We start from the raw sequence: 25,456 nt of genomic DNA, 5'->3' as shown, positions 1-25,456 counted from the left end.
TTTCAGACAAGTACCACGGACTCACCAAAGGATAATGTACATACATACTGTACTTCTCACTGTCAAGAAATATGACTGAATACAAACCAGAAATATGACTGAATACAAACCAGAAATATGACTGAATATAAACCAGAAATATGACTGAATACGAACCAGAAATATGACTGAATACGAACCAGAAATATGACTGAATACGAACCAGAAATATGACTGAATACGAACCAGAAATATGACTGAATACAAACCAGAAATATGACTGAATACGAACCAGAAATATGACTGAATACAAACCAGAAATATGACTGAATACAAACCAGAAATATGACTGAATATAAACCAGAAATATGACTGAATATAAACCAGAAATATGACCCAAGCCTGAGCCTCTGCCCTTATAGTGTTTAAGAACAAAGACTGAGATCCTGAGTCAGATCAGTTGGGACAGCACATAACATGATCATACATCTGATTCACATAGGGATCACATCCTATGATAGGGATAATAATAATAGACTCAAATACACTGAGTGTTCAAAACATTAGGAACACCTGGTCTTTCCATGACATAGACTGACCAGGTGAATCCAGGTGAAAGCAATGATCCCTTATTGATGTCACTTGTTAAATCCACTTCAATCAGTGTAGATGAAGGAGAGGAGTCAGTTTAAATAAGTATTTTTAAGCCTTGAGACAGTTTAGACATGGATTGTGTATGTGTGCCATGCAGAGGGTGAATGGGAAAGACAAAATACTTAAGTACCTTTGAATGGGGTACAGTAGTAGGTGCCAGACTCACCGGTTTGAGTGTTTCAAGAGCTACAACGCTGTTGGGTTTTTCACACTCAACAGTTTCCTCTGTGTATCAAGAATGGTCCATCACCCAAGGGACCAGCCAACATGACAGAACTGTGTGACTCACTGGAGCCAACATGGGCCAGAATTCCTGTAGGGCACTTTTGACATCTTGTAAAGTCCATGCCCCATCAAATTGAGGCTGTTCTGATGTTGATGTCTAATGTTTTGTACACTCAGTGTATATATATCTACTTTAACTGTAGAGTTTAGTCACGGAGAGAGAGAAGTGTGTGACTTAGTAGAGCTGGGATGATGGATCATTGGGAAAGTATGTCAGGGACACCATATTTATAGAGTTGAATCCCAATGGGTAGCTTCTAACCCAGCACCCAGATCAGGAGAAAATAAGTGGATAAAGAGGGAAGAATGGAGTGCGTGACTTGTGGCTGCTGCTGAGTGGAGGCTGAGAGCTGACTGAGGACTTGCAGTACTGGGGATGACCAGCAGAGAGAGAGAGACTGCTTGTGCACTGCACCTTAGCTGGATTAGTCAACAGTCTCTTCTTTGCTGGACTTACATCCATCTGTACAACTGTTCTATATAAGTGAACCATAATAACATTGCATGTTAGTGACTAAAAAGTAGTGACTGAAAACATTTGCATTTGTGTACACTTTGCATTTCTTTCTTCCACTCTCTCTCCCTCTCTCTCTTCCTCTTTCTCTTCCTTTCTTTCTTCCACTCTCTCTCCCTCTCTCTCTTCCTCTTTCTCTTCCTTTCTTTCTTCCACTCTCTCTCCCTCTCTCTCTTCCTCTTTCTCTTCCTTTCTTTCTTCCACTCTCTCTCCCTCTCTCTCTTCCTCTTTCTCTTCCTTTCTTTCTTCCACTCTCTCTCCCTCTCTCTCTTCCTCTTTCTCTTCCTTTCTTTCTTCCACTCTCTCTCCCTCTCTCTCTTCCTCTTTCTCTTCCTTTCTTTCTTCCACTCTCTCTCCCTCTCTCTCTTCCTCTTTCTCTTCCTTTCTTTCTTCCACTCTCTCTCCCTCTCTCTCTTCCTCTTTCTCTTCCTTTCTTTCTTCCACTCTCTCTCCCTCTCTCTTCCTCTTTCTCTTCCTTTCTTTCTTCCACTCTCTCTCCCTCTCTCTCTTCCTCTTTCTCTTCCTTTCTTTCTTCCACTCTCTCTCCCTCTCTCTCTTCCTCTTTCTCTTCCTTTCTTTCTTCCACTCTCTCTCTCTCTTCCTCTTTCTCTTCCTTTCTTTCTTCCACTCTCTCTCCCTCTCTCTCTTCCTCTTTCTCTTCCTTTCTTTCTTCCACTCTCTCTCCCTCTCACTCTTCCTCTTTCTCTTCCTTTCTTTCTTCCACTCTCTCTCCCTCTCTCTCTTCCTCTTTCTCTTCCTTTCTTTCTTCCACTCTCTCTCCCTCTCTCTCTTCCTCTTTCTCTTCCTTTCTTTCTTCCACTCTCTCTCTTCCTCTTTCTCTTCCTTTCTTTCTTCCACTCTCTCTCCCTCTCTCTCTTCCTCTTTCTCTTCCTTTCTTTCTTCCACTCTCTCTTCCTCTCTATCTGCCACTCTTTGTTCCTCTCTCTCTTCCTCTCTCTCTTCATCTCTCTCTTCCTCTCTCTTTTCCGCTCTCTCTCCCTCTCTCTCTTCCTCTCTCTCTTCCTTTCTCCCTTCCCCTCTTTCTTCCACTCTCTCTCCCTCTCTCTCTTCCTCTCTCTCTTCCTTTCTCCCTTCCCCTCTTTCTTCCTCTCTCTCTTCCTCTCTCTATTCCTCTCCCTCTCTTCATTTCTCCCTTCCCTTCTTTCTTCCTCTCTATCTCTTCCTCTCTTCCCCTCTTTCTTCCTCTCTATATCTTCCTCTCTTCCTCTCTTTCTTCTTCTCTCTCTTCCTCTCTTTTACTCTCTCTCTTTCTTTCTTTCTTTCTTCCACTCTCTCTTCCTCTCTCTTCCCCTCTATCTCTTCCTCTCTCTCTTCCTCTTTATCTTCATCTCTCTCTTCCTCTCTTCTTCTCTCTCTTCCTTTCTCCCTTCCCCTCTTTCTTCCTCTCTCTCTTCCTCTTTTTCTTCTTCTCTCTTTTCCTCTCTCTCTTCCTTTCTCCCTTCCCCTCTTTCTTCCCCTCTCTCTCTCCCTCTCTAGACTCACCTGCAGACACAAAGAAGATCCCTGCGCTGAGGATGATGTTGTGGCGTGACTTGTAGAACTCGCTGGCAGCTATACACAGGCCTCCCATGAAGAGCAGAATGACACTGAGGATGGGGAAGATGCTGGAAGCTCGCACAGCACCTGAGAACAGATAGAGGACAGGAGAGGAGGAAAATAAAAGAGAGGGGGGGTTATATAGGGATAGAGAAGAAGAGAGAGATAGGTTAAATAAAATGGTAAATATAGAGAGAGAGATAGGTGAGGAAGAATAAGAGTGGGGAACAGTGAAAAATGAGGGAGAGAGAAGAGAGAATGTAAATTAGACTCCCAACATCAGCTCCCTATCTGAGCCACATCATAATCAACACTCCATCAGCGCTGTGAAAGTCTTGATCAACACCAGCCAGTGAGTGTATCCCCTCAGTGAGCCTCTGTTACCCAACTTCATGTAATCACGCCACCTGACTACACACAACACAACACTCAGTTAGCACACACAGCTCCCCAGATTGGAGCGTTGCATTACACCATGTCATGTAGTGCAAATGACATGAACTCCACCAGAGCTCCAGGGGCTGTCACACCCTGGCCATAGAGAGTGACTAGGGTGGGCTTTCTATATTCTTTTTTCTATGTTTTTGTATTTCTTTGTTTTTGGCCGGGTATGGTTCTCAATCAGGGACAGCTGTCTATCGTTGTCTCCGATTGGGAACCATACTTAGGTAGCTCTTGCCCACATGGGTTTTGTGGGTAGTTGTTTTCTGTATTGTTAGTTTCCTTACAGAACTGTTCATTTTCCTCTTTGTTATTTTTTGTTCTAGTGTTCTGATTTTAATAAAATATCATGAACACGTCTCACGCTGCGCCTTGGTCCAGTCATTCACAGGAAGAGGATCGTTACAGGGGCCTAGCATGTTGGGTGATGGGGGGGGGGGGGGGGGGGGGGAAGCTCTTCAAACCAAGCTCATGTCCTTAGCTGATACTGGTACGGATGCCAGAGCAAGAACTGAAGGGTTGAGGTACTGATGACAGGGCTATAACTGAAGGGTTGAGGTACTGATGACAGGGCTATAACTGAAGGGTTGAGGTACTGATGACAGGGCTAGAACTGAAGGGTTGAGGTACTGATGACAGGGAAAGAACTGAAGGGTTGAGGTACTGATGACAGGGCTATAACTGAAGGGTTGAGGTACTGATGACAGGGCAAGAACTGAAGGGTTGAGGTACTGATGACAGGGCAAGAACTGAAGGGTTGAGGTACTGATGACAGGGCTATAACTGAAGGGTTGAGGTACTGATGACAGAGCTAGAACTGAAGGGTTGAGGTACTGATGACAGGGCAAGAACTGAAGGGTTGAGGTACTGATGACAGAGCAAGAACTGAAGGGTTGAGGTACTGATGACAGGGAAAGAACTGAAGGGTTGAGGTACTGATGACAGGGCAAGAACTGAAGGGTTGAGGTACTGATGACAGAGCAAGAACTGAAGGGTTGAGGTACTGATGACAGGGCAAGAACTGAAGGGTTGAGGTACTGATGACAGAGCAAGAACTGAAGGGTTGAGGTACTGATGACAGAGCAAGAACTGAAGGGTTGAGGTACTGATGACAGGGCAAGAACTGAAGGGTTGAGGTACTGATGACAGAGCAAGAACTGAAGGGTTGAGGTACTGATGACAGGGCTAGAACTGAAGGGTTGAGGTACTGATGACAGAGCTATAACTGAAGGGTTGAGGTACTGATGACAGGGGAAGAACTGAAGGGTTGAGGTACTGATGACAGGGAAAGAACTGAAGGGTTGAGGTACTGATGACAGGGCTAGAACTGAAGGGTTGAGGTACGGATGCCAGAGCAAGAACTGAAGGGTTGAGGTACTGATGACAGGGCAAGAACTGAAGGGTTGAGGTACTGATGACAGAGCTAGAACTGAAGGGTTGAGGTACTGATGACAGGGCAAGAACTGAAGGGTTGAGGTACTGATGACAGGGCTATAACTGAAGGGTTGAGGTACTGATGACAGAGCTATAACTGAAGGGTTGAGGTACTGATGACAGGGCAAGAACTGAAGGGTTGAGGTACTGATGACAGGGCAAGAACTGAAGGGTTGAGGTACTGATGACAGGGCTATAACTGAAGGGTTGAGGTACTGATGACAGAGCAATAACTGAAGGGTTGAGGTACTGATGACAGGGAAAGAACTGAAGGATTGAGGTACTGATGACAGGGCAAGAACTGAAGGGTTGAGGTACTGATGACAGGGCTATAACTGAAGGGTTGAGGTACTGATGACAGAGCTATAACTGAAGGGTTGAGGTACTGATGACAGGGCAAGAACTGAAGGGTTGAGGTACTGATGACAGAGCAATAACTGAAGGGTTGAGGTACTGATGACAGAGCTATAACTGAAGGGTTGAGGTACGGATGCCAGAGCAAGAACTGAAGGGTTGAGGTACTGATGACAGGGAAAGAACTGAAGGGTTGAGGTACTGATGACAGAGCTAGAACTGAAGGGTTGAGGTACGGATGCCAGAGCAAGAACTGAAGGGTTGAGGTACTGATGACAGGGCTATAACTGAAGGGTTGAGGTACTGATGACAGGGCTATAACTGAAGGGTTGAGGTACTGATGACAGGGCAAGAACTGAAGGGTTGAGGTACTGATGACAGGGCAAGAACTGAAGGGTTGAGGTACTGATGACAGGGCAAGAACTGAAGGGTTGAGGTACTGATGACAGGGAAAGAACTGAAGGGTTGAGGTACTGATGACAGGGCTATAACTGAAGGGTTGAGGTACTGATGACAGGGCAAGAACTGAAGGGTTGAGGTACTGATGACAGAGCTATAACTGAAGGGTTGAGGTACTGATGACAGAGCTAGAACTGAAGGGTTGAGGTACTGATGACAGAGCTAGAACTGAAGGGTTGAGGTACTGATGACAGAGCTATAACTGAAGGGTTGAGGTACTGATGACAGAGCTAGAACTGAAGGGTTGAGGTACTGATGACAGGGCAATAACTGAAGGGTTGAGGTACTGATGACAGGGCTATAACTGAAGGGTTGAGGTACTGATGACAGGGCAAGAACTGAAGGGTTGAGGTACTGATGACAGGGCAAGAACTGAAAGGGTTGAGGTACTGATGACAGGGCTAGAACTGAAGGGTTGAGGTACTGATGACAGGGCAAGAACTGAAGGGTTGAGGTACTGATGACAGGGCTAGAACTGAAGGGTTGAGGTACTGATGACAGGGCTAGAACTGAAGGGTGAGGTACTGAGGAGCATTAAGGTGTTGAGGATGGAACTCACAAGTGAGACTGAATGTGGTGCTGAGGTCAATACTTCAACCTCCTCAGGTCACCCGTGTCCTTCCTTCCTTCTTCCTTATGCCTCCCTCCTCTCTCACTCCGCCATCCTCCCTCTCCTCATATTCTCTCTCTCCTGTTTAACTTGCACACTTAAACTTTCATCAGGCTGGTCACATTTTTTCCACCAGTTTTTCACTACTTCACCTTGCCTCTCCGCGCGGCTGCCACCTCAGCACTTTCCCCAGCTTCTCCCTAAAATGCTGACGCAGTCGTCAGGGCTGGGTGGCTGCGCGCTGAACTCTGCCGCCTGCACCTCCGCGGGGACCCAGGGCTCCTGGCGGCCCAACTGCCTTCCCTGCCTACCTGCTGCCCGCCTCCCTCCCTTCCCCTCTCATCCTTCCCCCATGCCCTAACGCGCCACATCACACATCACACAGCCTCCAATCCCCTCCATGCACGGTAGGGGAGAGGAGAACCACGGTGAGCCCACAGGCACCCTGGGAGATGGCAGTAGCAGCAGCAGGCCGACAGCTGAGGAGGACTGGGCCAAGTGGTGGCCACGGCTGGCTTGGTCACCATCACTCACTCACCCTCCACTGGGCCCACAACAGTAACTACAGTAAGACTGGAGACAGGAGAGACTGAGAAGGCCCTGTAGGGTACTGAGGATGGATGTTCATCAAGACTGTATTGATACTGTATGTGGTTGTGGAGTTATGTATTACTCGTAGGAAGTGTAATTTGTGTTTTATGCCATTATTAGTTGAAGTGCTGTATCTCTTTCTTCATCTCTCTCTCTCTCTCTCTCTCTCTCTCTCTCTCTCTCTCTCTCTCTCTCTCCCTCTCTTACCCTCTCCCGCTCTCTCTCTCCCTTTCCCCTTCTTTCTCTCTCTCCATCCCTTCATCCTCCTCCTCTCCCTGTCCTTGGAGCAGAGGGAGTAGTGGGGTGTAGAGTTACAGGTGGCGTGGTGATTAAATATGAAGTTGTCCTGGGAGTTGACCCTGCTCTTTTGTCCCCCTTCTCACACCTCCCCCTCCTCCCTCCATCCCTCCAATCCGGCTCACGTTAACCCTGGAGATATTAAAATGGCCAGTCACTCTACATTACCTGGGAGAGGGCAGAGGGGCTCTTTCTCATCCATCAGCTTCATTTTCACCGACAAAAGAGGGATAAAGGGCCAGACAAATTGTATTGATTGTTGACAGAGAGAGTTTTTAATACTGCAGCTCTCAAGGTGACGCCAATGTGAAGGAAAGCTCAGAGAGAGAGTGAGAGAGAGAGAGAGAGAGAGAGAGAGAGAGAGAGAGAGAGAGAGAGAGAGAGATATAGTGAGAGAGAGAGAGAGAGAGAGAGAGAGGGAGAGAGAGATAGTGAGAGAGAGAGAGAATGAGAGAGAGAGAGAGAGAGAGAGAGAGAGAGATAGTGAGAGAGAGAGAGAGAGGGAGAGAGAGAGAGAGAGTGAGAGAGAGAGAGAGAGAGAGAGAGAGAGGGAGAGAGAGATAGTCAGAGAGAGAGAGAGAGAGAGAGAGAGAGAGAGAGAGAGATAGTGAGAGAGAGAGAGAGAGGGAGAGAGAGAGTGAGAGAGAGAGAGAGAGAGAGAGAGAGAGAGGGAGAGAGAGATAGTCAGAGAGAGAGAGAGAGAGAGAGAGAGAGAGAGAGAGAGAGAGAGAGATGAAGTGAGAAAGAGAGATAGAAGAGTCAGCTCAGTGGTTGCTGGGTAAGTTTGCCACGTTGCGTAAAAAAAACTGCACATTAGGCTGAGTTGAATAATTTAGTTCTTTGGTATGTTCAGCTATCATTTGGGCCTTGTTAAAAATGTCATTCTTTATTAAATGCATTGCTACATTTAATGTGCTTTGAGTCAAAGATTTAAGAATCACTTACAGGACTGAGAAGCAGCTGGACTCCCAGGCAGAACTCCCTAGGTTATGACCGCAGGGGGAAATCTTGAAAGCAACTATAGTATAGACTTTTGATGGGGAGCTTTTCAAGGGCAAGATAATGGTATCAGTCAGCCCAGAGTGCCTATGTATTCTCTTTATATTACCCACCATGCTTAGCAGCGCACTCCAAAGTGCACTGACCTTCACAGTAACCTCCCAGCATGCTGTGCCTTCCCTCAGTTCAGGCTGCCGTTTACTGCGCCAAGTGCCCCTGGGTTTGGCTGAGCACGCTCTACCTCCGAAACGAAGAAAGGCTGGGGTCCCTGCAGATATCTTACGCCAGAACTCACTCTATTTTACTATAATGTTGAATATGTGGGTGAAGTGTTCGCTTAGTGGATGTATGCAATTCAGACAGGCGTTTCTATGATGGCTCCTGTTCCTTCGTTCCAGTGAGGGCATGAGTGAGGGCTGGAGATGGAAATTCTCGGAGGGAGACGGAGAGATAACTATGCCCCAAGGCAGTGAGTGCTGCTACCTCCACCCAGTGAAAAATACCTCAGTGTTGCCAAATATAGGAAGTTTCACATCTTCTTTGGTTCTTGTAAGCGTCTGTCAGGGGTTTGGCTCCTGCCTGGAGGGGTGTGTTTTAACATGGCAGATAATCCGCGGGACGCTGGACAGACAGACCGTGTTCTCCAGCTGAGTATAGGATTGATTATCACAGTAAGTGAAGGTTCCTCTCCACAGTCATGCCAGTGTGATGTGTGGCTAACAGTGGGCTTTAGTGGACAGTAGTAAGATTTGTGTGAGTGAGAGTAGATGGTTTCGGATTGAGAAAGAGCAGTTGTGTTTGAACAGCTCAATTCAGAGCATAACTTCTAATAAGCTTTCCCTAAACTTCCCAGGTGTAATGAAACACATACAGTACACTCACTGTAACACTCACTGTAACACTCACTGTAACAGCTCAACATAATCTATGAACCAACAACACACCGTATGCCGACTATGTGTCCTGTGATTAGTTATCCTACTGCGGCACATTATTCTGACTTTGGGCTGCTGGGAGGTGGACTATGGACCCTGTCCTGGGAGGGAGGCTTTGGGGAGTCTTGTGTCTCAGAAATCTATCAAGCTGGAAAACAATGACCCTGCCTAAATGAAAGCGTTGACCTCTCTGCTGATAGCCAGAGACAGCGGCGACCTCTTGTGTTTCCGAAGTCCCTCTTGGCGACGTGGCACATGAAAGGCGGAGCGCTAATCGAGAATGCGCTCTGGAACCCTGTGATTATCAGTCAGGTCACCGTTTTGATTTGGGTCGAGGTCATTATCACAAAGAGCCTCGCCAGGGCCCACTTCTGTCTGTGTTCTGCCTGGGATCTATTTGGGGAGAGGCATCTCTGCCTCCTCACCTCGTCCCCTCCCTGTGTTCTTGCTAAGCCCAAAGCGTTACCCGTCAGGCTGGTTATTAAAGTAATGACACACAGCAGCCCTATGCTATCCTGTCCTTTATCAGCTCCACTACCACATACCCTCCATCCTGCCTCATTAGACAGACAGAAAGCAGTCCTGCCTGGGATGGATGTGTCCCTGTCCCTGCCTGTCATTGCTCCTATTAGGATGGGAAAGGCGTAGTGATGACTGATAGTGGCTTGTTAGAGCTGCCCTTCCCCGCTTTGCCGCCTGTCTGTGAGTGCCAGTGTGCGTGCCAGTGTGCGTGCCAGTGTGTGTGCCAGTGTGCGTGCCAGTGTGCGTGCCAGGCTGTCCGCAGAGATACAGAGCTGGTGTGCTCTGTATTGATTGGCACAACTACAATTTAGGCTGGCACCTGGGCAGCGGCAGTGGCAGTCCTGAACACTGACTCACCCCGTTCATACACAGGACTTCACACAGCCTATTGTACACATATATAACACATCAGTGTCTTTACAGTATCTAATCACCTCATAATGAAGTAGTAGGGGAGAGGGGGGTAAGGTGAGCTTTTGTTTACATTCAGCATCTCTCCATCAAGGGAAATATAGTATTCATTCTAATAAAGATATCTACATATATTTCAGGATGTTGCGTATCCCTAGAAATAATTAGAATTCATGTAAACTTTACAGTAGTGAAAACAAAACGTGGGGTAAATTTAGCTGCTACAAATGTCTGTACTGAATGAAATATTACCACTACCTTTTTAAAACCAGGTCTATCTTTATTTCCCAAACACAATTCAACATGACCCCAATCACTTTTTTTGTATTTGAATCATTTTAAGCATCTTTTAAGACAGGCTGAACGCCTAACAAACATGTTTAACATAGGCCCTACTTCATATCCAAGCCATAATTCCTTGCATTATGCCTGGAAAGAAAACACTTCCATTTGCTCAATTTACCATTGGCTCAACTTACCCCAAGGCAAACATGACTATATTAGCCCACACAGCTACAAACCCCTAACACAATAAATAGATTTGACTTGGTGAAAATCTGTTTTTTGGACCGAACTTGCTTACCACTTTTTCCGTGTGTTTTTTTCCTTCACAGACTCCATGAAATTATGACCTCTTCCTAAATGTTTGGTCAAATGAGACATTTTGTGTATGGTGTCTTAGAAACAATGGTGGCTCAACTTACCCCACTCTCCCCTACCAACACTACCCAACACAGCTCCAGAGTGACTCACAGTGACTCACAGCCAGCTTACCCCATTCTCCCCTACCAACACTACCCAACACAGCTCCAGAGTGACTCACAGTGACTCACAGTGACTCACAGCCAGCTTACCCCATTCTCCCCTACCAACACTACCCAACACAGCTCCAGAGTGACTCACAGTGACTCACAGTGACTCACAGCCAGCTTACCCCATTCTCCCCTACCAACACTACCCAACACAGCTCCAGAGTGACTCACAGTGACTCACAGCCAGCTTACCCCATTCTCCCCTACCAACACTACCCAACACAGCTCCAGAGTGACTCACAGTGACTCACAGCCAGCTTACCACATTCTCCCCTACCAACACTACCCAACACAGCTCCAGAGTGACTCACAGTGACTCACAGCCAGCTTACCCCATTCTCCCCTACCAACACTACCCAACACAGCTCCAGAGTGACTCACAGTGACTCACAGCCAGCTTACCCCATTCTCCCCTACCAACACTACCCAACACAGCTCCAGAGTGACTCACAGTGACTCACAGTGACTCACAGCCAGCTTACCCCATTCTCCCCTACCAACACTACCCAACACAGCTCCAGAGTGACTCACAGTGACTCACAGCCAGCTTACCCCATTCTCCCCTACCAACACTACCCAACACAGCTCCAGAGTGACTCACAGTGACTCACAGCCAGCTTACCCCATTCTCCCCTACCAACACTACCCAACACAGCTCCAGAGTGACTCACAGTGACTCACAGCCAGCTTACCACATTCTCCCCTACCAACACTACCCAACACAGCTCCAGAGTGACTCACAGTGACTCACAGTGACTCACAGCCAGCTTACCCCATTCTCCCCTACCAACACTACCCAACACAGCTCCAGAGTGACTCACAGTGACTCACAGCCAGCTTACCCCACTCTCCCCTACCAACACTACCCAACACAGCTCCAGAGTGACTCACAGTGACTCACAGCCAGCTTACCCCATTCTCCCCTACCAACACTACCCAACACAGCTCCAGAGTGACTCACAGTGTCTCACAGTGACTCACAGCCAGCTTACCCCATTCTCCCCTACCAACACTACCCAACACAGCTCCAGAGTGACTCACAGTGACTCACAGTGACTCACAGCCAGCTTACCCCATTCTCCCCTACCAACACTACCCAACACAGCTCCAGAGTGACTCACAGTGAGTCACAGCCAGCTTACCCCACTCTCCCCTACCAACACTACCCAACACAGCTCCAGAGTGACTCACAGTGACTCACAGCCAGCTTACCCCACTCTCCCCTACCAACACTACCCAACACAGCTCCAGAGTGACTCACAGTGACTCACAGCCAGCTTACCCCACTCTCCCCTACCAACACTACCCAACACAGCTCCAGAGTGACTCACAGTGACTCACAGCCAGCTTACCCCACTCTCCCCTACCAACACTACCCAACACAGCTCCAGAGTGACTCACAGTGACTCACAGCCAGCTTACCCCACTCTCCCCTACCAACACTACCCAACACAGCTCCAGAGTGACTCACAGTGACTCACAGCCAGCTTACCCCATTCTCCCCTACCAACACTACCCAACACAGCTCCAGAGTGACTCACAGTGACTCACAGCCAGCTTACCCCATTCTCCCCTACCAACACTACCCAACACAGCTCCAGAGTGACTCACAGTGACTCACAGCCAGCTTACCCCATTCTCCCCTACCAACACTACCCAACACAGCTCCAGAGTGACTCACAGTGACTCACAGTGACTCACAGCCAGCTTACCCCATTCTCCCCTACCAACACTACCCAACACAGCTCCAGAGTGACTCACAGTGACTCACAGCCAGCTTACCCCATTCTCCCCTACCAACACTACCCAACACAGCTCCAGAGTGACTCACAGTGACTCACAGCCAGCTTACCCCATTCTCCCCTACCAACACTACCCAACACAGCTCCAGAGTGACTCACAGTGACTCACAGCCAGCTTACCCCATTCTCCCCTACCAACACTACCCAACACAGCTCCAGAGTGACTCACAGTGACTCACAGTGACTCACAGCCAGCTTACCCCATTCTCCCCTACCAACACTACCCAACACAGCTCCAGAGTGACTCACAGTGACTCACAGCCAGCTTACCCCATTCTCCCCTACCAACACTACCCAACACAGCTCCATAGTGACTCACAGTGACTCACAGCCAGCTTACCACATTGTCCCCTACCAACACTACCCAACACAGCTCCAGAGTGACTCACAGTGACTCACAGCCAGCTTACCCCATTCTCCCCTACCAACACTACCCAACACAGCTCCAGAGTGACTCACAGTGACTCACAGCCAGCTTACCCCATTCTCCCCTACCAACACTACCCAACACAGCTCCAGAGTGACTCACAGTGACTCACAGCCAGCTTACCACATTGTCCCCTACCAACACTACCCAACACAGCTCCAGAGTGACTCACAGTGACTCACAACCAGGGATCACTCTATTGCATTAATGCCACATAACACATATTCACACTTAACATCATGTCCATTTACCAGTACATTTCCAGTTTATGGCTTCAGCATATAAACCAAATAGTAGGTTGTATACACACAGAAAAACGCATGTATGCATGAACGCACACACACACACACACACACACACACACACACACACATGTACATATACCAATGAATATGCAGAGTTCTCTTGACAAAGGCATCTCTTTGAACCTTCTTCTCTTCTCTCTTCTCTCTCATTGACAGCATTGTGAGAGGAAATTAGCATTGGCTCTTAATCAGCCTCCCCCAGCACTGAATGTGCTGATGTGCAGGACAGGGTCATGCTAATCAGGTGCCTCAGCTCCCAGGCACATTGATTTAAAACTACAAACACTTATTAATCCAGCCTCGCCCTCCTCCTCCTCAATACTCCTCAACCAAGAAGCCTCCTGCAGGAGGTGAGGGGAGGATGGCTCATATTAATGCCTGAAATGGAATGGTATCAAACACATGGAAACAGCGTGTTTGCTGTGTTTAATACCATTCCATTTACGCCGTTCCAGCCATTACTATCCTCCTGTCCTTCCAAATTACGGTGCCACCCGCCGCCCGTGACACACATATGCACACAAAGTTATCATGTGACCTGTACGCTCTTGTTGGCTGGCCCTCGCTTCATACTTGTCGCCAAACTCACTGGCTCCAGGTCATCTACAAGACCCTGCTAGGTAAAGTCCCGCCTTATCTCTGCTCGCTGGTCACCATAGCAGCACCCACCCGCAGCACGTGCTCCAGCAGGTATATCTCTCTGGTCATCCCCAAAACCAATTCTTACTTTAGCCGCCTCTCCTTCCAGTTCTCTGCTGCCATTGATTGGAACAAACTACAAAAATCTCTGAAACTGGAGACTCATATCTCCCTCACTAGCTTTAAGCAACAGCTGTCAGAGCAGCTCACAGATCACTGCACCTGTACATAGCCCATCTATAATTTAGCCCAAACAACTACCTCTCCCCCTACTGTATTTATTTATTTTGCTCCTTTGCACCCATTATTTCTACTTTGCAAACTCATATACTGTCAAATCTACCATTCCAGTGTTTTAATTGCTATATTGTTTTTACTTCACCGCCATGGCCTATTTATTGCCTTTACCTCCCTTATCTCACCTCATTTGCTCAGATTGTATATAGACTTTCCACTATACACGTACACTCTCTATATGCACACAGCCACTATACACGTACACTCTCTATATGCACACAGCCACTATACACGTACACTCTCTATATGCACACAGCCACTATACACGTACACTCTCTATATGCACACAGCCACTATACACGTACACTCTCTATATGCACACAGCCACTATACACGTACACTCTCTATATGCACACAGCCACTATACACGTACACTCTCTATATGCACACAGCCACTATACACGTACACTCTCTATATGCACACAGCCACTATACACGTACACTCTCTATATGCACACAGCCACTATACACGTACACTCTCTATATGCACACAGCCACTATACACGTACACTCTCTATATGCACACAGCCACTATACACGTACACTCTCTATATGCACACAGCCACTATACACGTACACTCTCTATATGCACACAGCCACTATACACGTACACTCTCTATATGCACACAGCCACTATACACGTACACTCTCTATATGCACACAGTCACTATACACGTACACTCTCTATATGCACACAGCCACTATACACATACACTCTCTATATGCACACAGCCACACACAGCCACTATACACGTACACTCTCTATATGCACACAACCACTATACACGTACACTCTCTATATGCACACAGCCACTATACACGTACACTCTCTATATGCACACAGCCACTATACACGTACACTCTCTATATGCACACAGCCACTATACACGTACACTCTCTATATGCACACAGCCACTATACACGTACACTCTCTATATGCACACAGCCACTATACACGTACACTCTCTATATGCACACAGCCACTATACACGTACGCTCTCTATATGCACACAGCCACTATACACGTACACTCTATATATGCACACAGCCACTATACACGTACACTCTCTATATGCACACAGCCACTATACACGTACACTCTCTATATGCACACAGCCACTATACACGTACACTCTCTATATGCACACAGCCACTATACACGTACACTCTCTATATGCACACAGCCACTATACACGTACACTCTCTATATCCACACAGCCACTATACACGTACACTCTCTATATGCACACAGCCACTATACACGTACACTCTCTATATGCACACAGCCACTATACACGTACACTCTCTATATGCACACAGCCACTATACACGTACACTCTCTATATGCACACAACCAAAGTTTAATTTTCTCCATTTTTGTCTAACACAGAAAAGTACTGTACGACATAGGCCTAAAGTGGGCTGCATGCTCTCTGACACTGCAGTCCCCCACTGAATATCACTCTGTCATACTAACATAACATATCACACAGCAAAATCCCTATCCCCACACACCCCTCACACACTCATCCACACACAGACTGGTCACTGGAGCACGGTGGAAAAGAATCTGGGCCACCCGACACATTGAAGTTCCTTCACATGACAGGACTGCTCAGACAATTAAAGACCACATTTCAATTACTGTAATTACCCTCCACTCCACTGCTGATGTCCCCATAGATCAGGCCTGCCCATCTGCCTGCCTGCCTGACAGCACGGTGCCATAGCTAGCTGCTCTGGGTTAGCTTAGCACCAACAGCCCAGAATCACTACTCCCTCTCTGTTAGCTTAGCATTGACACAGTAGCCTACATAATCACTGCTGTCTGTGTTAGCTTAGCCTTAGCGTTTACACAAACAGCATAGTAGCCCATAGACTAACACAGGGTAGAGGTTTGAACAAACTGAACAGTAACCTTGCTTTGTCTGTTAGCTAGCTTAGTAGCCAGAAAAGCTGATTAGTAGCCCAGAGCACAGGGCAGAGGAAGCTCAATTTAAAATTAGCTTGGTACAACAGCATGATAGCACAGAGAGATGCTCCAATACATATGGATAAGACTGGTAATACTGTGGTTTATGTCACGATACGCCACTGTTAGCATAGTACCACAGCACAGACTAACATGGGTCAGTATTCAATGTGGATATGTCAATGTGTGTGTGAAGGAAGGCTAACAAGTGTCCATATGCAGTCACAAATAACGGTTGTGTAATCTCTGTGTTACTGTCCTTTTGTTTACGAGATACTGTACATTCTCTCACCTCTGAGTTTATAAGAGGAGTCTTCCATATTTCCAGCCTTAATGAGATGTGTAGTCAGAGCGCTGGTACTTGCTCGCTCCACCAGGCCACTAAAATGATTGCCTTTTCCTTTATGGGCCTGTATGTGTTTACGTATCTATCGATGGACTCCATATCTGTCGCCTAGGCCACCACTGTTAGACAGCTACACTGTGACATCTCTCTCCAGCTACCTAACACCACACAGTAAATCCAAATGGACAGTCATAGTAATAATAGTCTGTAATAGAATCCCTTTAAGTGTGTCACTCATGATTAACACATTATCCTGATGACTATCCTCTACCGAGGCAGTGGAGGTTATGTGGTGTGACCCTCCCTCTGGTCCAATGGCTGTGACCATGGTCCATGGTCCTGGCCTCAGGTGGAACCGGTGTGACCCACCAGGGCTCAGGGCCGAGCGACCGGCTGTCCATCCCCCCTTGGAGCTGGTCTGGAACTCCCATGCTGGGCCACAACCAATGATCTCCCCAATGTCGCCTACACCCCCCATCGCCCCATCGTTCCCACTGTCCCACACATGCAAGCCCCCTGTGTGTGTCCTACCCCAGACCCATTGATTTTATTGGGACAGATCAGGCCAGAATCCGGCCCCCCTCTCTGTATTAACTATGTAGCTCATCACACCATACTCTGACCCCTAGTGAACCCTGGCTAGGATCCACAAACATGAGACATCTTTACCACAGACTGCCATCGTTGTCACTACTGGCAGAACATCCACTATAGCTACAACAAGACTACAATGTTCTACTCAATCTGACTCTCTGTCTCTGTCTCTCTCACTCTCTCTCAATATATCTCTCTCTCAGTATCTCTCTCGCTCAGTATCTCTCTCTCTCTCTCTGTATCGCTTTGTCTGTATCGCTCCGTCTGTATCTCTCTCTCTCTGTATCTCTCTCTCTCTTTCTGTATCTCTCTCTCTGTATCTCTATCTCTCTCTCTGTGTATCTCTCTTTCTCCCTCTGTATCTCTCTCTGTATCGCTCTCTCTCTTTCTGTATCTCTGTTTCTCTCTTTCTGTTTCTCTCTCTGTATCTCTCTCTCTCTCTCTCTTTCTGTATCTCTCTAACTCTGTATCACTCTCTTTCTGTATCTCTCTCTCTCTCTGTATCTCTCTCTCTCTCGCTTTCTGTATCCTCTCTCTCTGTATCTCTCTCTCTGTATCTCGCTCTCTCTTTCTGTATCTCTCTCTCTGTATCTCTCTCTCTCTCTTTCTGTATCTCTCTCTCTGTATCGATCTCTCTCTTTCTGTATCTCTCGCTCTCTGTATTGCTCTCTTTCTGTATCTCTCTCTCTGTATCTCTCTCTGTATCTCTCTTGTTCTCTTTCTGTATCTCTCTCTGTATCTCTCTCTTTCTGTATCTCTCTCTGTATCTCTCTCTCTCTTTCTGTATCTCTCTCTCTCTGTATCTCTCTCTCTGTATCGATCTCTCTCTCTTTCTGTATCTCCCTCTCTCTGTATTGCTCTCTTTCTGTATCTCTCTCTCGCTCTGTATCTCTCTCTTTCTGTATCTCTCTCTTTATCTCTCTCTATGTGTAAGTGTGGTTATCACAGTAATGTATTTAGGTGTTCTAATTCCTCCTGCATCAACCGTTTCTTGCATAACTGGGTGTTTTCTTTTACTCCTCTCTTCTCTCTCTTTCTCTCTCTGCTGCTTAGCGCCCAGTACAGTAGTGGATGCTGGGAGCCCGGACCAGGCATGTTCTAAAAACCCACTGGCGCTTTAGTATGCCTCAGCTGGGTTATATAACCGTGTGTGGATGTGTGAACCGCCTGGCTACGGGGAGAGCCGAGGAATCACAGTCACTACAGTGTGTGCGTTTGGGGATGTCTGTCTGTGCTATGTGTGTGTCTGTGTGTGTCTGTGTCTGTCTGTGTGTGTTCAAGTATGGGGGAGGGGTGGTGTACGTACGTATTCAAGAACATTCTGTGCCTTTCTTCTGCATATGTCAGATTTGCTCACTTCCAATACTGGTGTAGGCTGGTGTACTGTGAGCTAGCAGGTGCTGAATCACAGGATTACATACATCATATACGAGTCCCCTCAGTCTGAGTGTGAACTCCCTCTGATGCCACTTCCGGTGGGTTTTTACCTGAGGTAATAACCCTTCCCCTCTCGTTCTACCCTGTAAGTGGCTGGCATACTCTCTCTCTCTTTGGTCTCTCTCCAGATGCTCTGTGCAACACCTCATTATGGAAATACCAGCTGTGTGTCCTCCACCAAAGTCAAATGGGCTAAGTATATAAACAAATTCCCTTCACAGACCACATCATCCTGGCTACGATGAAACAGGCAGCGGAGATAGTAAAGCTACAGTATGACATCCACCTCTCTCTGAACCTGTCCCAATGTGGCCTACTGTACCCTCATGACCTCACCCTGCCCGACCTTCACATAAAAGAACACACAAATGTAACGCAAACATAAAAACGCAGACACACAGACACACTGAGTGGCCTGAATGGGGGCTCACTTTGTCACTAAAGTACAGAGGTACAACTCCAGACTAAAAAGACATGCCAGTCACAGACGGGTGTTCGGGGAGAGAGAGGGAGAAAGAGAGAGAGAGTGATAGAGGCCTGACCTATATAGGAAGGAGGCTGAAATATTTATGGATGTGAGTGTCCTAATTGGCAAGCAACTGGGAGCACTGCGGCCCTCTCGTCCAATCACAGAGCAGGAAGCGGTTAAAGCACACAAACACGCACGCACACAGCCATGCACGCACGCACGCACACACACACACACTTGGGTACATGGTCTGAGGCCATAACCATAACCATCCTCTCCGGCACATATGGACGAGCACAGTCGCTCAGAGCGTTAAGTCAAACACAGCCTAATTGGTTAGGCTTCATCTCCAGGACTGGCAGTAACACACACTGCTCCGTTCTCCTCTTCTGTCAGAGTGGGCTTCAATTACTGTCTGTTCTGATGGAGACCAGGAGATGAACACAACCTGAATCCAGTTCAGCTGAGCATCACTGGGTGGGGGAAGGGAGGGGTCAAATGTCTGGAGCATTGTTAAACAGGCGTGGGGCCGAGGCACTGCTCGTAACATGGAAATGTGTGCTAATCAATTCCTTTTCCTATACTTTGAGAGAAGTGTTCAGGGGAAAAAGGAGGGGACCTTGCAGGTCTTTTTGAATGTACTAGGTCAATATGCAGAGGTAGTGTTAGTTTAACTCATTTGTTTGAAACTTTCAATACTGTACACTTCAAAGTCACAGTCACAGGAATCTTGTGAGATGCAGGAGACATGTTTTGATCCCAGTTAGTCCCAAGAGAAACATTAAATAGGGATCCTATCCTTAGAAGGATAGGACTATTGAGGGCTATTCAACTACAGTATGTTCTTATTGGGGCCAAATTGCAGTTCTTGTGACACTCCCTTCTAACAAGGCCTGCAATCATAGAGGGAAACAGAAGGCATGACCATGTTCCAGAGTCTTTCAGGAATGGGGTCATAAGAGCTCAGCCAAAACGTTTCAAATGCTAGAGCCAAATTCATAGGAAAAAATAAATTCAACATGCCACATTGACTTCAGAAGCACAATTTTGAAAACAGGGCCCAGTTTGTCAAAACACTACACACAATTAGCACAACCTTACACCAAAGTAGCACAACACTTCAGATCATTTGCAAAATGGAACACTTGTCAAAACTATTCATGACTTCATACAAACAATATTTTGTTACCATACGAAACATTTCTTATGACTTCAATCTTTTTGAACCAGTTACACACTGCTGTTGCTAACCTAAAACACTTTTAGCAAGTCTAATTGTCAGTGATTAGAGTGCTGTAAATGAAGTGCACAGAGAAAGTGCAACTATACACAAGACCAATGCTGCAGACTGAGGAAAACATCATTTATTTCTCTCCATATACCCAAATCAGTCAACATGCCAACATGGAGAATCACAACAAAACATGTCAGTTTCCATGCTACTACAGTAGTGTGTATAACACTGTTAGCTCAGCAAACAGACAAACGTAAAATACTGTATCCAGTACAGGTTACAATTACAGTAAATAACAACATAAAAAATCATCTGAAAAAAACTGACAATATTGTACAGAAAATACTACAGTAAACATACTATACATTATCTCTTCGCCTAGCTGGATCTGGCCAGAGAATTTCAACATCACAAGCAATATCGTCATTAGCAAGACAACGCGGGAAGAAGTGTCTTGAATGTCGAATCCAACAGCTGAGGCGTCGACTTGGTCACAGGCGTCCTCCATGTCCTGAATGAGGGGTACCTGAGCCTGGGGCTGGAGATCGTAAACCTTCCACCACCATGCAGAGAACAGTCTTCGATAGGGTTTAGAAACGGAGAGTATGGTGGAAGGTATAGTACTGTCAACTGTGGATGGTGTTGAAACCAGTTCTGGACCAAAGCAGAGCGGTGGAATGACACATTGTCCCAGATGACCATGTATTGCATCTGGTGCATTTCATTACCTGCTGTGACGATGTGGTGCAATCGGTCCAAAAATGTGAGAATGTGAGGTGTGTTGTAAGGGCCCATGTTGGCATGACGGAGGACAACCCCATGCTGTGAAATGGCAGCGCAAAGGGTGATGTTACCCCCACGTTGCCCTGGGACATTGATTATAGCCCTGTGGCCAATGATATTTCTGCCTCGCCTACTTGCTTTTGTGAGGTTGAACCCTGCCTCATCAATATATATGATTCATGCAGGATTTCCTCAGCATCCATCTGCAAAACTCCCTGAAATACAGTGAAAGACAAGATTGTGTAGTTCAGGATAGGTCTAGTATAACGTCAATGTAAAAAAAGTCATGTGTGCAGTATGCAACATCACAGTGCTAAAGTGAACAATACAAACCTCCACATACTAATGCCGCAGCCGTTTGACCCTCAATTCCGCTCAAAAGGCACTCGATAAAGTTGTTTCATTTGAACCTGATGTCTTTTCAGGGTGGTTGCCAGTGTTGACTGAGAGACCTGATGGACATTATTGAAAATGGCATGGTCACCGATAATGTTGGCTTGTAGTTCTGAGCCTGATTTGGTTTTGGCCAATAATGCTGTTTATTATCTCTCTCTCTTGTTCTTGCGTGAATATGGGCCCCATTCCACCTTGTTGTTCCTGACCCTCAATCCTATGTAGAGAATAATACATGTAACTTACTGTACAATGTCACAGGAAGGGGTATCACAAGTGCTGATATGGTGCTGACAATAAGCGGCTGATCACTGTAACTGTAGACAGATCTTCTACCTGTTTTCCTGTCGAAAAGTCCTTATGACAGATGCCACTGTATATCTGCTAAGATTTGGCTGAACTCTCAGTCCAGCCTGCCTCAGCGTCAATCCGTGGTTCACAACATGGTCCACTAGTGTTGCACGAATGTCATTTGATAAGTTTGGTCCTCTTCTTTGTGCACGTTCTCCTTTTGCTTCAGGTCTTCCCCGACCTCTGGCTCGGCCTCTGCCTCTACCTCCTTCTCTGTGTACTTCTCCTCTCACCCTCACTCTTCTTCTGACTCCTTCCATTTTGGTTGAAGGCAGGTGAACCTACCTGCTGCATTTTTATAGTGCTTAAACCTGATTGGTGTGTCTACAATTTAGCAATCATGTGTTTGTGCACCTGATGGCTGTGTTTAACAGATTGGCTCATAGGTGTGGTAATTTGACAGTCAGTGCTTTAGAATTGCAAGGAAGTGACACCATGATATACAGTGGGGCAAAAAAGTATTTAGTCAGCCACAAATTGTGCAAGTTCTCCCACTTAAAAATATGAGAGAGGCCTGTAATTTTCATCATAGGTACACTTCAACTATGACAGACAAAATGAGAAAAAAAATCCAGAAAATCACATTGTAGGATTTTTAATGAATTTATTTGCAAATTATGGTGGAAAATAAGTATTTGGTCAATAACAAAAGTTTATCTCAATACTTTGTTATATACCCTTTGTTGGCAATGGCAGAGGTCAAACGTTTTCTGTAAGTCTTCACAAGGTTTTCACACACTGTTGCTGGTATTTTGGCCCATTCCTCCATGCAGATCTCCTCTAGAGCAGTGATGTTTTGGGGCTGTTGCTGGGCAACACGGACTTTCAACTCCCTCCAAAGATTTTCTATGGGGTTGAGATCTGGAGACTGGCTAGGCCACTCCAGGACCTTGAAATGCTTCTTACAAAGCCAGTCCTTCGTTGCCCGGGCGGTGTGTTTGGGATCATTGTCATGCTGAAAGACCCAGCCACGTTTCATCTTCAATGCCCTTGCTGATGGAAGGGGCTTTTCACTCAAAATCTCACGATACATGGCCCCATTCATTATTTCCTTTACACGGATCAGTCGTCCTGGTCCCTTTGCAGAAAAACAGCCCCAAAGCATCTTGTTTCCACCCCCATGCTTCACAGTAGGTATGGTGTTCTTTGGATGCAACTCAGCATTCTTTGTCCTCCAAACACAACGAGTTGAGTTTTTACCAAAAAGTAATATTTTGGTTTCATCTGACCATATGACATTCTCCCAATCTTTTTCTGGATCATCCAAATGCTCTCTAGCAAACTTCAGATGGGCCTGGATCTGTACTGGCTTAAGCAGGGGAACACGTCTGGCACTGCAGGATTTGAGTCCCTGGCGACGTAGTGTGTTACTGATGGTAGGCCTTGTTACTTTGGTCCCAGCTCTCTGTAGGTCATTCACTTGGTCCCCCTGTGTGGTTCTGGGATTTTTGCTCACCGTTCTTGTGATCATTTTGACCCCACGGGGTGAGATCTTGCGTGGAGCCCCAGATCGAGGGAGATTATCAGTGGTCTTGTATGTCTTCCATTTTCTAATAATTGCTCCCACAGTTGATTTCTTCAAACCAAGCTGCTTACCTATTGCAGATTCAGTCTTCCCAGCCTGGTGCAGGTCTACAATTTTGTTTCTGGTGTCCTTTGACAGCTCTTTGGTCTTGGCCATAGTGGAGTTTGGAGTGTGACTTTTTGAGGTTGTGGACAGGTGTCTTTAATACTGATAATAAGTTCAAACAGGTGCCATTAATACAGGTAACGAGTGGAGGACAGAGGAGCCTCTTAAAGAAGAAGTTACAGGCCTGTGAGAGCCATAAATCTTGCTTGTTTGAAGGTGACCAAATACTTATTTTCCACCATCATTTGCAAATAAATTCATTAAAAATCCTACAATGTGATTTTCTGGATTTCTTTTCCCTATTTTGTCTGTCATAGTTGAAGTGTACCTATGATGAAAATTACAGGCCTCTCTCATCTTTTTAAGTGGGAGAACTTGCACAATTGGTGGCTGACTAAATACTTTTTTACCCCACTGTACTTCTGTGTCTGATGTATACAAGTGTGTTTAGTGTTTTGCAAATCCCTGTGTGTAATGTTTTACAAATAGTGTGAAGCTGACAATGTGCTTACAGTTGTGCAAATCTAGCCTTGTGTTTTGCTCCTTGAGTGTAAGGTTTTGCTAATTGTGGGAAAAGTACAATTTTAGTGTGTAAGCAATCGTAAAAAACTGTAATCACATTGAGCGTTTCAATCTATCTGTTTTCCTGGCTGGCAAAGGATCAGGATGTTGTCTCTGGTTTTGAATCTGAATTTAGAGACATGAACTTAAAAACTGAATCTAAAAGCATCTGAGAAGTTTCATATATAAAACTTTTGTAAACTTGAAATGATAGTTTGGTAACTTAATACACAGACAATGTATGCAATATCTATCATATTGAAACTGAATATATAAATATTGAATTTGAATATTCAATTACATGTACATTTAATTTTAAAACTGAATGCAATATTCACTCAATTCGGTTTCAAATCATGAAATACAAGTATGTGCATTACAAATTCTAAAATATGAATAAATTATGGAATTCAAATACAATTTCTGTTGGCATAGAAATCATGTAATTTTAGGATTATTTGTCTTGCTAGCAGTGAGGAAAACAGAGCACAAATCAATGTGGTGAGTTTACAGGGTACACAGTGGACTGTAATACTGCACGTTACGTTACACATGGCAGGCAGTAAAAACAGCCAGGAGAGGAGGAGTTCAGACCAGACAGACAGGCACTCACTAAAAGCAGGATACAGTTTAGAGATATCTAAAATAACACACAGGCCCACCAGAACTACTGTCACTGTATTGACTGTCAGGGGCTGGGTGGGGAAAGTGGACTCAGGTATTAAATATGAACAAGTTGTCAGTGGAAGTAAGAGGAGGCGTTGCTGGCTGATTTCTGTCCCACCTTGTCACCTGATTGGTTACCTCATATTAAATACGACCCTCTCTTAACAAGATTAGAAAGTACACAGTTGTACATTTGTGTAGTTTTGTGTAGTATTTACACTATTCACTACAATACAGTATCAAATGCGCAGATGGGATGCCCAGACCACACTATCCCTTGAGGCTCACTGGTTCCTCTGTACTGTAAAAGTGAAAGCCAAAGAGAGGAGACTCACGTAAGAAGTACTCAGAGGTGTCCGCTTCATAGTCCGTGTCCTCAGGAAAGTGATCTATCTGTTTACACATCCCTTTAAAGTTCCCTGGAGGAGAAACAAGAGAGAAAACACACAGGGTCAGAAAAGCAGTCACAGAGGAAAAATAATAATAGAACCAAGAGAAACGCCATGGCAACACAAAGAGTGACCCGAGTCAGTTCAAACCCATGTAGTTATGAGTGTACAGGTAACTGCCAAAATAAAGGAAACACCACCATAACATAACAACATAAAGAAAGGGCTTGTGAGATCCACAGGAAGATTTGAATAGAACAGATGAATTATTATGGAGCAACACAGCACTTAAGTGAAGGTATTGTAC

General features: G+C 46.0%; 1 protein-coding gene across 1 annotated transcript in view; it reads right to left on the bottom strand.

The window, feature by feature from the left end:
- The window catches only part of cacng2a (calcium channel, voltage-dependent, gamma subunit 2a), a 77,150-nt gene that overhangs the window by 2,173 nt on the left and 49,521 nt on the right, over nucleotides 1-25,456 (bottom strand). Inside the window, exons 2-3 of the mRNA XM_021625502.2 lie at nucleotides 25,096-25,179; nucleotides 2,936-3,076 (exon numbers count right to left, since the gene is read on the bottom strand). Of these exons, the coding sequence (XP_021481177.1) occupies nucleotides 2,936-3,076; nucleotides 25,096-25,179 (225 nt within the window). The remainder of the gene's footprint in view (nucleotides 1-2,935; nucleotides 3,077-25,095; nucleotides 25,180-25,456) is intronic.

This window comes from Oncorhynchus mykiss, chromosome 12 (genome assembly GCF_013265735.2).
Source record: "Oncorhynchus mykiss isolate Arlee chromosome 12, USDA_OmykA_1.1, whole genome shotgun sequence".
NCBI lineage: Eukaryota > Metazoa > Chordata > Actinopteri > Salmoniformes > Salmonidae > Oncorhynchus > Oncorhynchus mykiss.
The sequence above is the reverse complement of the archived record's forward strand: the minus strand, read 5'-3'. Positions and strand labels throughout refer to the sequence as shown.